This window comes from Cucurbita pepo, chromosome LG04 (assembly GCF_002806865.2).
Source record: "Cucurbita pepo subsp. pepo cultivar mu-cu-16 chromosome LG04, ASM280686v2, whole genome shotgun sequence".
Taxonomy (NCBI): domain Eukaryota; kingdom Viridiplantae; phylum Streptophyta; class Magnoliopsida; order Cucurbitales; family Cucurbitaceae; genus Cucurbita; species Cucurbita pepo.
Window position 1 is genome coordinate 11515010 of NC_036641.1, and position 14701 is coordinate 11529710.

The 14701-nt window shown below is 35.9% G+C and overlaps 2 protein-coding genes, 1 long non-coding RNA gene and 1 other non-coding gene across 4 annotated transcripts; 3 read left to right on the top strand and 1 right to left on the bottom strand.

Moving 5' to 3' along the window:
* Positions 1 to 1348: 1348 nt before the first annotated feature.
* Positions 1349 to 7330, bottom strand: LOC111793806. The gene is made up of 6 exons (XM_023675856.1): positions 6777 to 7330; positions 5893 to 5993; positions 5600 to 5697; positions 4663 to 4934; positions 4120 to 4172; positions 1349 to 1766 (listed from the first exon to the last, which is right to left on the bottom strand). Exons 1-6 carry the CDS (start codon positions 7162 to 7164, stop codon positions 1743 to 1745), a joined length of 936 nt encoding a protein of 311 aa, XP_023531624.1. The 5' UTR covers positions 7165 to 7330; the 3' UTR covers positions 1349 to 1742.
* LOC111793807 lies at positions 1775 to 3903 on the top strand. Its single transcript, XR_002814977.1, has 2 exons — positions 1775 to 3312; positions 3638 to 3903. It is a non-coding gene; the product is annotated as an uncharacterized LOC111793807 (long non-coding RNA).
* Positions 7331 to 7907: 577 nt separating the features above from the next.
* LOC111793808 lies at positions 7908 to 9789 on the top strand. Its single transcript, XM_023675857.1, has 2 exons — positions 7908 to 8433; positions 8676 to 9789. The coding sequence occupies exon 2, from the start codon at positions 8705 to 8707 to the stop codon at positions 9539 to 9541; it is 837 nt and encodes a 278-aa protein (XP_023531625.1). The 5' UTR covers positions 7908 to 8433; positions 8676 to 8704; the 3' UTR covers positions 9542 to 9789.
* Positions 9790 to 10087: 298 nt separating this feature from the next.
* Positions 10088 to 10247, top strand: LOC111794122. The gene has a single exon (XR_002815017.1). It is a non-coding gene; the product is annotated as a U1 spliceosomal RNA (small nuclear RNA).
* Positions 10248 to 14701: the final 4454 nt, after the last annotated feature.

Here is a 14701-nt window from a genome sequence, read left to right on the forward strand (position 1 = left end):
AACAAGAAGTTCAATTAAATAATTTTTAATTATTTATTAAAAAAGGGAATTTTCTCATGTTTTGAATATTTAATATTTTGTTATAAAATTATTCAGTCAAGCAAATTATAGTTTATGATTTTGATAGGCATATAATTAATTTATTGCAGACATCACCCAATTTAAAAAAGCATTTTTAAATAATGTTTATATATTTTTTATAGAATCAAAATCATTAATTAAATTACTTTGGTTTCAAAATTATGCCAGTATTTAAATATTAGGATTATGATATTTATAAATCTGGTACGAAGTTTATTTAATGTGTCACATAATTCATATAATATAAAGTTGGAAAAAATAATTAGTGGTGTTAATGTCATTAATTGAATAATTAGCAATCATTTACATAAAACAATAAACCATGAGGGGTTGACATTTTCAACAATACCCACCCTTGGTTTCATGCCACGCGTTGACTAACAAATCCACAATGGTGGCTTGAATGAAAATATTATTTTAATTTTCGTGAGAATTATCATTTTAAAATTTATGAATTATAGAAAATATGTCTATCATAATCCAAAGAAAATACTGAATAAATGGTAGAAATGAGTTTCGACGATGCTATTTTAAATCAATCAATGGTTTGTGATGACTAGGAGAACAACGATGTCAATATAGAGTTACCCTTCCCCACGTTTCATTGGTCATATCTTATGTTTTAAGACTGTCTGTCACAATATGGAAGTACGTTTATAATAAGTGTTTTGATTAAGAGCACTTATCAACTAGTTAGGTCGTTTTACATTTGTTCTCATAATTACATCAGTACACCGATGAACTAATAGAGAAGAATCATATGGTACTTACGAACAAATCATTTTGATGTTTAATTTTGCTATTTTAACAATATTTTGAAATGTTTCTAAACTAACTTTTACGTTACTTTCAAACACCATTTTCGAAAGAGGCGTGTTCTGCACCGTTTAATTTGTTTAACATAGTTCTAAGAAATAGTCTATGAAATGAGTGATGCTAGTGGTTTCCACAGTGTTAGGGCATGTTCATTACATAGACCATAGACCATGCCTGATAGTTCAGCCTATTAATTAGAATATTGAAATCTGATGAGTACTCCATTTGCCAATATAATCATTAGTAGTCCTTAGTGCACTTGAATGGAAGTGAGTAATGTATTTGAGAAGAACTAGAGATGACATGATTAAAAATGAGGCAAAATATAATCGTGTTATAATTCTGTACCGTTCTAACTCATCGTCGATGTAAATATAAGTTAACAGTAATCGATATATACTTTTTATTTAGAGACCAAAGATTCAAATCCTCGAACTTAGAAACAAATAAATAAATTGAACTGGGGATCAAATCTGTCTAGACCTATCAGCCTAGAAATATTAATCAAATGTGAAGAGGGCTATAAGGAGGACAAAAATGATAATAGTTAAGAGTGCTCAGAGCTGTACAAAATGGAAAACAAGCAAGCCAAGATGCTCAGGCTTTGAAGTTTGAAGTATACAAGAGTTTTGTACATAAAATAATACCTCCCTCAAAAGAATGACAATAAGATTACCATTTTTCTCCAGCACAGGTGCAGCTGCAAGAGCTGCTCTAGTGGAGGGAGAAGACTTGGGTTTTATTGGATCATCATTTATCCCACTGAAACCCGCCACCAAGAACAGAACAGAACAGAGACAACTTCAATTCAAATGGATGAGAAGCAATGACGCAATATGTAACTCCTACAGTTTGTCTTGCTCCCCATCCTGTAGGTTTAAGACAAATTTCATTACCAAATAGTAGGTGCGCAATAAAAAGAGAGAATATAATCAGATTTTAAATTCCAATAGCCACCAAAAGGCAATCTTAACGGAAACTAAACGAGTTTAGGGCTATGCACCAAATAATTCAGGTATTTTCAAGGAGCTTTTTGCATATGGATGTCGTTGATTCTCGAAGAATAAAACTATTTTTTCTAACACAGACCTTGTTTGGCATCTAGTGTAGTGATATGACTTGGCTTATTTGACATCAGCCGACCCCCACAGCCAGGAACATAGAAGAGGACTTCAAATGGATGAAAACAATGAACCAATATGAGGAAAACAAGTATACAGTAGTCTACAATTTGTCGTTCTCATCATCCTATGGTTTAACACAAAATTCAATACCAAACAATGGGGTAACATCTTTCCAGATTTTATCTTCCAGCACCGGCAAATTCCAGTAAGGCATGAAACTCAAGGAATTATTTTTTTTAGAAAAACTGTCTGGGCCAGTTTATGTGTACCTCAACTATTCTCACGGAACCACCATCTAACCCTACCTCTACTAGACTTAGTTGTCAAAGTAACTCTATAATGTTATGTCCTAGGTGGGCGGCTACCATGAGTTGAACTTATTCACTTTAAACCTTTCAAGGTTGTTTTAAGAAAACTGTTATTGGTTGTTTTGAACTGTTTCTTGCAATAGGAACTAAATCAAACCTTCTAAGAGTTCTTGGGAGCAACTGAAAATCTTTAATCGGTGGGGGGTGGGGAGGGGTTTGATCGCGAACTCAGCAACATAATAACACAGAATTCATTAGACTTAAATGAAAATCTTGGGATGTCAAGTATCACAATTGCACTTGTCTGTCTTGCCCATGATTGCTTTCCCATTTCAAACCTTTTACATTGCTTTGAATGTATTTCATTCTAGTATAATTATTTAAGTTCCTTGTAATGTTGTTAACGTATAACTCAACGCCACTTTTAATGTCTACACCTACTAAAGACAATTTGTCATATAATGTACTAGAGAGGGTACAACTAGTTCTCAAATTTTCCTACTTGAGTGGTATGCCATCAATGTTTATATTGACTCTTACTATCGGCTAACGTATAACATCTACTTCCTAAATAATGTTTTCCAAAACTTTCTATAACCCCATATTCTAAAACCGTTTTCCAGTAATGGGATAGAGACTATGAGATAGTGCCACCAGCGATCCAAGTTTGGGTTGGCTGACTTACTTAAGGGCGAAAGTAAGTATCGCACAATCGTTTCATGAGTCCTAAAACGAGTGCAGGCGGTGATGGGACAACTCGAAACCGTCGGCTCAGAGCAGAGAGAGTGCGGAGGAGGTGATTTAAGGGAGGGGACACTCAGGTTCGAGTGAAGAATTGTCGGAAAACTCAAGGAAAACCCCATAGTCGTCAGCAACTGTTCAAGCTCAAATTCGTAACCTTTCCTTAGGTGTTCAAGTGTGTCGGTTGGGAGGTTTTTCGCCGAGGGAGGTCAAGGAACGAAGGATTGCAAGCATCATCGGAGGTAAGAGTTTTCATGGTTTTTCATAAACTTTTGAAGCTCATATCTCCCTCAAATCTCGACCAAATCAAGCGATTTCTGGCTTGTTGAACTTAGGGAGAAGAGGACTACATATTCACATAAGGGGTCGAGATCAATCGACGTCAAATGAGTAGATCTAGGGTGTAACCTAGAAAGAGCCTATAGTGGGGAATGAACCCCCAAAGGAGAATAAGACACGGAACGAATGAACTAAGATCAATAAAACTTAATAACGAACTAGAACTACCAACAAACTGCTTACTAAGTACATTTTATATACTCATTCTTACTACTTTAAAATTTTAAGATGAGGCATGAAGGAGCGGTCGAGACGGAGGCACACACGAGCTAGGGGCTATGAAGTTTTGGGCTAGATCGGTGTCTCGTATCCCTTTGATATGTTTCTCTTACGAACCCTTGATCTTTGTATTTCAAGATTTTTACGAATTTCCTATGCCAAGTTTTTTTTTTCTGTGTGTGTCGTTGTGGTTTGTTAGTCTGTAAGGTATTTTTGTTTGTCTGTAAAGCTAAATTTTCTTTATGTGCATGCACGTTTAGAAGTTTTAAATTAAATGCGTATTTTCAAATCTTTCACGTCAATAGGTAACGGTCCGCAGCTTGGATCCCTTGAAAAGCAGGTTGTTACATAAAACAAGACTACCATTTCATGAGTTATAAAAGGACACAATCATTTCACGAGTCCCAAAGAAGTGCAATTGTGGCATCAAACACAACATATTAGTCAAACATGAAAATGGGGAAGGAAAGCAAATGATAGGTTCTACTTACCGAACTGTCAACCATCTTGTCAAAGTCATCATCAAAGTCCTCATCTCCATCATCTGAAAAACCAGGAAGAAGATCAGTGGCACCAACTTCAAATGACAAAATGAAATCAACAGTAATAATGGACAAGCAATTATATAAATAGACTGTGCATATGCAATGCTCATTGCCAATAATTGCAGCAAATAATGTTTAAAACCATGGAAGTGACAAATGGTGGGCACTCCGTCAAATCACTTGTTTTCAAGCAAAAGAATCACATGTCTAGAGTGTCTTCCTTTTAGACAAAGAAGTGAGCAAAATTGTGTTCTGCCTCGTAAAAAGGTTCAGTAGGACTCAAAAAGGTATATGCCAATTGCGAATACAGCCCCTTGACAACAACAATTTGTCAAAGATCATGTATTATAGAGTTATCATCAAGAATTTTGAATTCACAGTCAATAATTTCAAAGGAACAGATCTTTGTTAAGAGATTTTCTAGACGTGTGTTTTATTTTTCAGAAAACATCAATACAGAGCAGATATCAATAAATTATGGCACCGTACCTGGACCTTCATCGCTGTCTCCAAGATCCCCAAGAAGAAATACATCCAAGTCTTGATCACTTGATGAGGGTAGAGCATTTTTCTTCTCTTGACCACTTGACGAGGAGGTTGAAGCAATTTTCTTCTCCTGATCACTTGATGAGGAGGCTGGAGCAACTTTCTTCTCCTCCTGAGATGTAGATGTTATTTCAGTTTTAACAGGTTCCATCTTTCCATCTTCAGCTTGCTTAGCTGATTTCAGTATGGCATCCTCCATGTACTTTTTCTCATAGCTGGACAAGTAAGAGAACAAAGACCAAGAAAATTTTGACATTTTGTTAATGAAATTCTTGAAGAAAATCAAGGACTGAAGATCAGGACACGAAAGAAGAGTTCATAAATTGGTAAACATGTTCTTTTATGATCAACTGAGTCATTACAGAATTCAGTGAAGGAAAGAAATCGGGAAAAGCAAAAAATAAGTTGTCTAAGAAAATTTTCAGCAGTTGTGTTCAGTAAAATATTACACAAAATTCTGATGATCATTTGGTATTTGCTTTATAAGAAATAATGTCTCAGCGCAAGCCATTCTCTGAGTTTGCTTCCTTGGCCCACTAGCAATAGGTAACTTATTAAATGCACTTTAGCCTTGTTAAAGTATTCGCCTTCTTTTTTAAATGCACTAGTCGCTCGGGATTTTGGGCCTCCATTGTCCAATCTAGAAAAAGAAGTAACTATTTGCACTCAAAATTCGAAGTTTTCGGTCTTCAATCCAATAACTTTTGTTCTTAAGGTCTTAACACACACACATAGCTTTTTTTGCGTTTCCCACTCTTAGTTATGCCTTATTAGAGTTCACAAGCAATACAAATCTAGACGCTGTGATGATTTAGCAATCAAAATTCAAAGTTTAATGCCAGAGTGAAGGCTCGAACGAGCCCCAAAACTTAAAACTTACGGTGCTATGTGCCTGTTCACCAACATAAAGTAAATCCTCCAGAATTTTCTCTCTTTCATAATGCGTGGACACAATTCATAACGTAACTTAGAAATTTCCTGCCATACATGAAATTAAAATGAAGGTTAAAAGCATATACATCGTAATAATGCATGTTTTCAAGGAAGTACGGAAAATATAAATTCATTTCCTCAAGCCCATCTTCATGGCATGCATAATAGAATGCCAAAATACAATGAACTGAAAAAATCTACGTTCATCTTCAAGGTTGCCAAGTTTATTAATAATAGTACCTTGACAGTTGAAAGAACAAGACTTGCATGCTTCGCCTGCCACTCAGTTAGATCCTGACTAATATTTGAGACTATGGGGACACTGGACATTTGTGAATCATCTACGCAAAGGGAAATGAACAAGTTTTAAAAATAAAATATTGGTGGGAGAGAAACAAATAAACATGTAATATTTATCATCGTTAAAAAGATGCTAACATCTCAAGAGATTTATTGGCTTAAAAGGTTAAGATTAAACAGTGCAAAGGGTTTTTTTATTAGGTGCATATAATTTCAGCAACAAGAGATTTTAATGGGTTTGGAGTTGCCAAGATCTGAGGGAAGGATATCAAATTTCTCTAGCTAAATTTCTTCAAGCCCAACCTCAAATGGTCATGTAAGTGGACAAATAGGAATTTAATTTGTTTCACACTTCAAAGCATATTGGCTTAAATAAGGCTCTAGACTTCACTAATGGACCGTTTTCCCGCTCTATTCAAATGGAATGGTCATTCCCTCGTTGTCCTCAAATAATTGCAATGGTACTGAGCTAAAGCTCCAAATTAAACCTGTTAAATACGCTTCAACCTATTACACGGCAGATATTCCAGAGCATGGCACCGGCATTTAATTCTGATATTGGGGAATGAATGATTTGGGATGGTTTCTGCCAATTAAGGTAGTTCTTCAAATTCAATGTCCCCCTCTATATTGAGATTCAACCTTCGATAATTCGTCAGCTCAGTTAAGCTTAATAGTCTTCACTTTTAAAGCTTAAGTTCTTGATAATTCCGGTCTACATTTATTTTTTCTCCCCCTGTTTATCACCATTCCGTCCCCCCGCTTCTTAATCATTCAAGCAACCAGCAAAAATGACAGAGAATTAAAGAAAATGAATCAATTACCTTCGAGTGGAAAATCTCGAAATGTACTCATAGTGATCCCTTTGACGAAGTCCCTCAGCTCTTCGTTTATCCCAAACCGCTGCAAATCCTCCTCCCGCGTCTCTTCATCATAAGCGTTCTCCTCGAGCGCGCCAGACGGCGGAGACCCTTCGACCAAGTGCTTGATAAGATCAGCTCGTTTAACAGCTTCCGCTTTAATTTGTTCAGCTCGCTTGGAGGCTTCGTTAGCAAATTCCTTGGAGCGTTTAGCAGTCTCGGAAACGATATCGGACAGTCTAGAGGATCCGATCGAGAGCTCTTGGGAACGCCTTGCAGCTTCCAGAGTCAGCTCCTGTGAGCGCTTCGCTGTTTCCTCAGCAAAACTTCGAGCTTTGTTCCAAAAATCCATGGCGGAACCTCGAATCTCACTACGCGCGCTCTCTGCTCCTCAGTTTCGGTCGCGCGTCGACGGGATGTGAGAATAGAGGAGAAGATGGACAAAATCCGGTGAGGGAAGCCCGCACGTTTTCACGCTGGTCTGCATTCTCCTTGCTCCACGTGTCATCGACGAATGGGCAAATCCAATATTTTTTAAGTTTAATTTTTAAAAAATATATAATATAACTATATATATATATATATACACATTTTTAAAAAATATTTCTATAGTTGAAATAAATTAAATTCAGTCCCTAATAATTTTAAAATTTATAATTTATGTATATTCTATGATCTACCCTTCTAGAAATTTGTGATTAATGATTAACCATTAAATCTATTTATTTAAATTTTATACCTCTAATTTTTTTTAATTCATTTTTAAAATGTGAGATACTTGGACAGTGAGTTTGCAGCTGAACAACGGTACAGTGTTTTGACAGTGACAACTGTCCTACCAGATGGGTAGAACCAAAGAACATTACACTGAGCTAAAACCATTTATGGTAGTTGATACCGAAAACTCTACTAAATAATAACGTTGGTATGCCATATGTCGCCCTGTGATTACCTAAAAAGAACATTCTAAATTTCTTTATTATAATAATTATTTGAAACGTTAAATAAAAAATGTGTAAAATAATATTATGAGTTAAAAGATGATTTTTTAAAATAAGTTTATGGTTTTTTTATTGTTCCTCGTTCTTATCCATTGGGAGCTTCGCGAAGCTTCCACGACAATCCCCTTCTTCTTCGTCTTTCCATTCCCACAGTTTCCTTTTCACTTCGAAAACCATCATCTACGAACCGTATCGTCTATCCATTCACAGCGCAGCACGCCAATTTTCATCCACGCGGCACCATAAAAGCCACCAACTCAACCAGCTCTCTTGTACACCACAATCTACCCAATTCATTCTCTTTGACCCAATTGAAAGTTTTCGATTTCAAGTGTCTTCGTCAATCTTTTCCCCTTTTTCCAAATCTCGAATCCGTCTTATAAACCAGTGGGAACAACAAAAGTAGCGAAATCCACTTCTTAATTGGAAGTTTTTCCTTTTTTTCTCATTGATTTCTCACTTTTTTTGCTTGCCTTTGGATCCAATGCGTACAAGTTGCCGCACAGCGACAGTTTTCAACGAGTTTTTCTATTGGTGGATAGAAATCCAGGATCCTCGCTGTTGGTTTTGAAGAAACAGTCAAATTTTCACTTTGTGGTCGAAGTTCTTGGCTATTCGAGGTTCGATTCTTCCTTTCTTTCCCTCTAGATTATATCTCCTTATGCGATTTTCGTTTCTCATCGGATTGCGATTATACTGTCAATGTTTCGTCTGATTCTGTTTCTTGGTGTAAATTACTCATTTCGCGACGCTGAGATTTCGTTTTTTGTGTTTCTTTTGCGTATTGATTGATATATCTGAAGCTAATGTAGTGTGAATTGAATTGGAGCTGAGATTCAATATCTATTGCCTTTTGAATTAGGGTTCTTGTGTTCTCTGGTTTCTGGAATCATGTTGGTTATGAATGTGATGAACTCGAAGAGACAGAGGCGTCCAAATGTTAGGCTTGGGGAAATTGGGGACATTTCTGCAGCTTGGGCCTGTGGGTTTTCTCATAGCAATAGGGGAAAGTTAGCTCATAAGGAGTGGAAGAATGGTTTGGACCAAACCATGGGTTATGAAGATCATAACCCCATTGTTTTTGGAGATTTGAATCCATTCTCTCCCAAGCTCACAATCTCCCCACAAACTTCAACAGAGTTGCAGCACAATGAAGAGGACACCAATAACCTCAAATCTTCTGAATTGGTTTTGGAATGTCCCATGAAGTTTAGTGATGTGACTAGGAAGTGTAGAGATATGAAGCGTCGGGGGCGTAGCAAGAACAGCTACGCCATTCTCGGTGGCAGTTGGAGCTCGAAACATAGCTCCGATGACTTCTCGATGGACGAGAAGGAATGTGAGGGGACAGGTAATTCTGCTAATGGTTTTGGTGACTCCTCTGATCATCAAACACCAACGACTAGCAAAGAGTACGGTATCGATCAACCGTCGATGCATCGAGAGCTTAAGTCAAACAACAATGCGCAATTTACCGGTGAGAAAGCTCGGGCGCAAGAAAGAACGAGATTAGAAGATGAGAATACAAATGCTGTTAGTAGATGGTTAGAGGAGGTTGGATTTGGGAAGTATGCTGGTGTGTTCGAGATGCACGAGGTAGACGAGGAGGCTTTGCCGTTGCTGACCATTGAAGATCTCAAAGAGATCGGCGTATTGTCTGTCGGGTCTCGAAGGAAACTGTACAATGCAATCCAACACTTAAGAGGAGGAGAGGAAGAAGGTGTTTGAAAGCTTAGAAAGCTAAATGTGCAGAGAAAAAGATGTACATATACCTCCAACATCTTTTGTGTTGATTACGTTACATGCGTGAATGCCACAACTTCCTCTTGGCTGTAATTTTGATGAACAGATATTGTTCTATTTGAACTTTTCATTTCGGACTCTCTCTCAATGTTTTTAAATGCATTTATAGCGGGAGGTTTCTACACCCTACGTGGGATCTCTGAGTTCTAATATGTCAAGTTAGTTTGAAAAAAGGGTCGGTTGGTTTATACGTGTCTTGACTAATCTCACGAGAAGAACATTTAATCTTGTTATATCGGCTTCATTGTAGTTGATTCAAATGGATGAATAATATAGCTATGAAGTTATGTGAACATGGTTCAAATTTAGGAAGAATATAGTAAACATTTAGATTCACAATATTAAATATAGTAGAAAGAAATAGTAAAAGTTCCACACCGGAGAAACCGCAGCAGAGTCCCACATCGGAAGAGTGTGGAAGAAAGCGTAGCAGTGGGACTATAAAAGAGAAGGAAGTGGCTCCTGGATAACATACTTACCTGGACGGGGTCAATGGGCGATCAGTAAGGCCTATGTCCTAGGTTGGTGACCTCCATTGCACTTAGGAGAGGTGCCCGCCTAAGGTCGCCCAAGAGGCAGAGCCTACGTCATAATTTGTGGTAGTGGGGGCCTGCGTTCGCGCGGCCCCTGCCTAAATATGAACTACAAGCATTATTCTCTCGGCCCAAATGGGTTTTTCTAAATTCATTTAATAAATTTTTCTAATTTCAAAAAGTGAAAGTAGAATTATTCAAATAAAAATTAAAAAAATTTGGTAATTGAAATTGAGATGCAAAGGAGATTTAAATAAATGAAAGAGACCCACATAATTATAAATGTAATAAAATGAAAAAGCGGAAAATGGATAAATATTTGGGTTAATATCTAAAACAGAAAAATATCTAAAATTATTATTCAAATTTGGATTAAATTCGATGCAAGCTGACCCGACGGCGACGTTTTGAATGCCGTCCAAATGACGCACCTGCCGTCCTTTCCAACTCCTACATCTTCAATTCCCTATTAATTATTCTTTTGACCTTCGGTCTAAATTTCTAATTTATTCCCCTTTTAAACTAAAATTTTACTAATATGTAAATTTATTATTTTGGGTTTGAGTTTAAGAGATGAACCTAAATTTTACTTAAAATAATTATAATAATTTTCAGGAAACAAAATAATACAATTTAAACACATTTTTAAAATTTAGAAAAGAAAAAAAAAGAAACTTTTATTAATAATGGGTTATTATCATGTACTTTTGGGCAAAATTACTTGAAGAAGGGTTGGCATAGTTTGGAAGACGTTGACCCATGAAATGTTGGAAAATACAAAATAATAATTAATTTTCTTCTTCTATTATTATTAATATATTTATAGGAATATTGGGGTGGGCCCCAGAAATCACATGATAAGTGGGCCCAATTAGACTGACATGTCAATGTCCCCATTCCAACCGACTGGGCCTGAGAGAGGGGGCTGAGCCCATAGTTGGTGGTGGCTTAGGACAGCGACGCCCATTACAACTCCACAACACAACCAATCCTCTCCCTTCCAAACCCATATCTTTTTCCCAATCTTCTTGATTGTGATATCTCCCACATTTTCCTTCTCTCTTTTTCTTTTTTTTATTTATTTATTTAATTACCTATAGAAACAACTTTAATTTTAATTTTGAAGAAGANTTACGTCACCGGCCTATGACCCGTAAGACGAAGCGCATGCACCCAACTACTCGAGCCGTATTCTAGAAGACAACGTATTTCTCGCCCTTGTACATTTCGTCATGACCTAGAGTTCTTGGTGCGCTTCCATGACTCGTGAAGTTGAATTTAATCTCGTAGCATTATTTTCAACTTCTTAATATAAATTGTTTTGGCCCGTTACATATCACCCTCAGTTTCACAGTTTTAAAACACGTCTCGTCACACCCTTATAAGAAATAGAGATCTCACATTTGTAGTAATCCAAACCCACTGCTAGCAGATATTGTACACTTTAGCCCATTACGTATTGTTGTCAGGGTTTCGATTTCAAAACGCGTCTTCTAAGGAGAGGTTTCCACAGTCCTGTAAGAAATGCTTCGTTTCTCGTTGCTCTCCCCAACCAATGTGGGATCTCACGTTTGTAGCAGCCCAAGCCCACCGCCAGAATTTCTCGTGCTCTCCCCACTCAATGTGGGATCTCACATTCGTAGCAGCCCATATTGTTTGCTTGAGACCATTACATATAATCGTCAAGTTCACAGTTTTAAAACCCATATTCTAGGGAGAGGTTTCCACACTCTTATAGAAATATTTCGTTTTTCTCTCTAACCGATATGGAATCTCACACTTATTCTACCCCAAGTACACCACTAGCACATATTGTCTACTTTAGCTCATGTATCGTCGTCGTCAGACTCATAATTTTAAAATGTTCTTTTAGAGAGAGGTCTCCACACTCTCACAAAAAAATGTTTCGTTTCCCTCTCCAACCGATGTATCATCGTCAGCTCACAGTTTTAAAACACATTCTAGGGAGAGGCTTACACACCCTGGCAGAAATGTTTCGTTTCTCTCTTCAACAGACATGAAATCTCACACTTGTAATAGCCCAGATATTGTCTACTCTAGCCCATTATATATTGGTCAGACTCATGATTTTAAAATGTTCTTCTAGAGAGAGGTCTCCACACTCTCACAAATAATGTTTCGTTTCCCTCTCCAACCGACTTAGAATCTCACATAATATTCGATTTAAATAATTCTTAAAACCAAATAAAATAAAATATATTTTATTTAACACAAAATTATAAAATAAATTCTTAGGGCTCAAAAGCTAATTAGGATGAGAGAGAATTAGGGTTTGAAATTTGTAGAGAGAGAAAGAGAGCATAAACCTAATATCGGACCCCATCTCCATGTGAACAATTTCTATGTCATTTCCTTTCAATTCCCTCTTCCTTTCCTTTTCACACTACCTATTCTCGAGCGCTAAAATACTATTTTAGTCCATATATTCCCGAACTCGTAATATTTTAGCTTTTTTTTTTAATACAAAATTTATAAATAAATTTAGTTTAGGTACGATTCATTATATCAAAAAATAATTTAATTTTAGTCGTCGTAATTATTAATTTATGGAGTTGTATGTTTAGAGTTAGTCTAATCGTAATTAATTAGTTATAATGCAATGTAATGATGTTGGTGATTAGCATTTAATTAACTCATTTACTAACCGATTATCCATGCAATTTTTAATTATATGGAACGATGTTTTAAAATTATCTTAATATTAGTTAATAATTAATATAAATTATGAATTTTGTAGAATTTTTATAGGGAAAATAATTTGGAAATCAGTTGGAGAATATAAATTATAGGCACACGTGGGGCAACGTCAGCAGTATATCCTGATGATAAAGACCTCCCAGAATGGATTTTTCTAATGTCACCGTCACCCACCAGGACAGCCCCACCCGGACGGTTGGATTTTACCCTCTCTTCCCATTTATGTTTTGGCTGTGAATCACAGCCCTGTTTTAATTAATGTGAACCTAATTAAAAACTATCCACGTATATAATTCATTACCAGTAATATATATATCAGAAATAATGAAGCAATTTATAAAATTCTGCTTGGTTGGAGAGAGAAATGAAGCATTTCTTATAAGTACGTGGAAACTTCTCCCGTTTTAAAACTGTGAGGTTGACGCCGATACATAACGGGTCAAAGTAGACAATATTTATTAGTAGTGGATTTGGGCTGTTACTAACGGTATCAGAGCCAAATATTGGAAGGTGTGCGAGCGAGAACGCTGGGCCCAATGGGATGGATTGTGAGATTGGTTGTGAAGTCTCTAAAAGATGGGTTTTAAAAATATGAGGCTGATGACAATATATAACAGGCTAAAATGGACAAGATTTGTTGACTGTGAGCTTTTAACGTTACACAATTTCACAATCATTCGATTGAAATGCTATATAAAAAACACGAACCAGATGAAGGAACCTATCACTTCAAGAGCGTTTTCGATATCGAGAGGCTAGCTATCTGCTCTTCGATTGGATAGTAAAGGTCGGAGAATTACATTTTTTAATTGGGTATAATAAAACAAATTAATTTATTTAAAATTATAAATAAAAAAAAAAACATAGGGCCATAAGGTTGAAGACATTTTGGTGTGAGGGAAGGAGGAATGAAAGACATATTTTCTGCGTGCAGGTGCAGTGGGCCCAGTGGGCCCAGTGGGGCCCATTCCTCTTGCCCTCCATCGAATTTAATTTAATAACAATTTTATAACTTTAAATTGGTAAATAATGAATTTTAATTTAGGGTTAAAAAAATATATTCGAAGCAATTCTGAAATCAAATTAAAAAAAATTAAATTAAAATTAATACGACGTCGTAATAAAAGGTCACTGTGAAGGCTAAATTTATCAACATATAAACAAGTGGAGAAATGATGAATGTGAAGTGTAGTTTAATAATTACATTTATTGTCCAAAATGAAGAGTGGATTCCATTATGGATCATTTTTTTAAAAAATAAATAAAATAAAATAAAATAAAATAAACAAAGCATCTAGCTAGGTTCCAATTACCTGTAGAGCACTAGGGTTTATGTCACCTCCAATCAAAATTAAACACATTTTTCTTATTATTTTATCTCACCGGTCTTATACCAAAATTTATGTGCATTTAGTTGGTATATATAATAAGTATCCATTATTTTAAATATTTTTAAACTAAATTTTATATTATCGGTATCAGTATTGGTTTATACGTGTATTTTATTATTTGAGCGTTATAATATATATAACAAAAAAAGAAGATTTAAATTATTTTATAAAAAATAAGAAATGAAATTATTTAAGAATATGGTGCGATTTGATGCAAAACACATGGAAAGTTATTATGGAGATTTAAGGATTTGTGAATCATATAATAAGAAGGATAAAATAATGATGAATTTGGTGGATAATTATAATTTAAGTAGTTAGGCTAAAAGGCATTTCACAGAATGGTGGGCGCATTAATTACATATATTTTAACTTCCAGGGAGGAAGGTGACGGATCGTGGGTGCACTAATCACTTGATTAATTGGCTTCATTAAATTAATTA

What these genes read in the sequence shown, in the direction of transcription:
- LOC111793808 (XM_023675857.1), top strand. Translation starts at nt 8,705, where the DNA reads ATGTTGGTTATGAATGTGATGAACTCGAAGAGACAGAGGCGTCCAAAT.
- LOC111793806 (XM_023675856.1), bottom strand. Translation starts at nt 7,164, where the DNA reads ATGGATTTTTGGAACAAAGCTCGAAGTTTTGCTGAGGAAACAGCGAAG. An exon ending in TTGTTCTTTCAACTGTCAAG is followed by an intron (nt 5,698 to 5,892) that starts GTACTATTATTA and finishes CATGTATGGCAG; the next exon opens with GAAATTTCTAAGTTACGTTA. An exon ending in AGACAGCGATGAAGGTCCAG is followed by an intron (nt 4,173 to 4,662) that starts GTACGGTGCCAT and finishes CTGGTTTTTCAG; the next exon opens with ATGATGGAGATGAGGACTTT.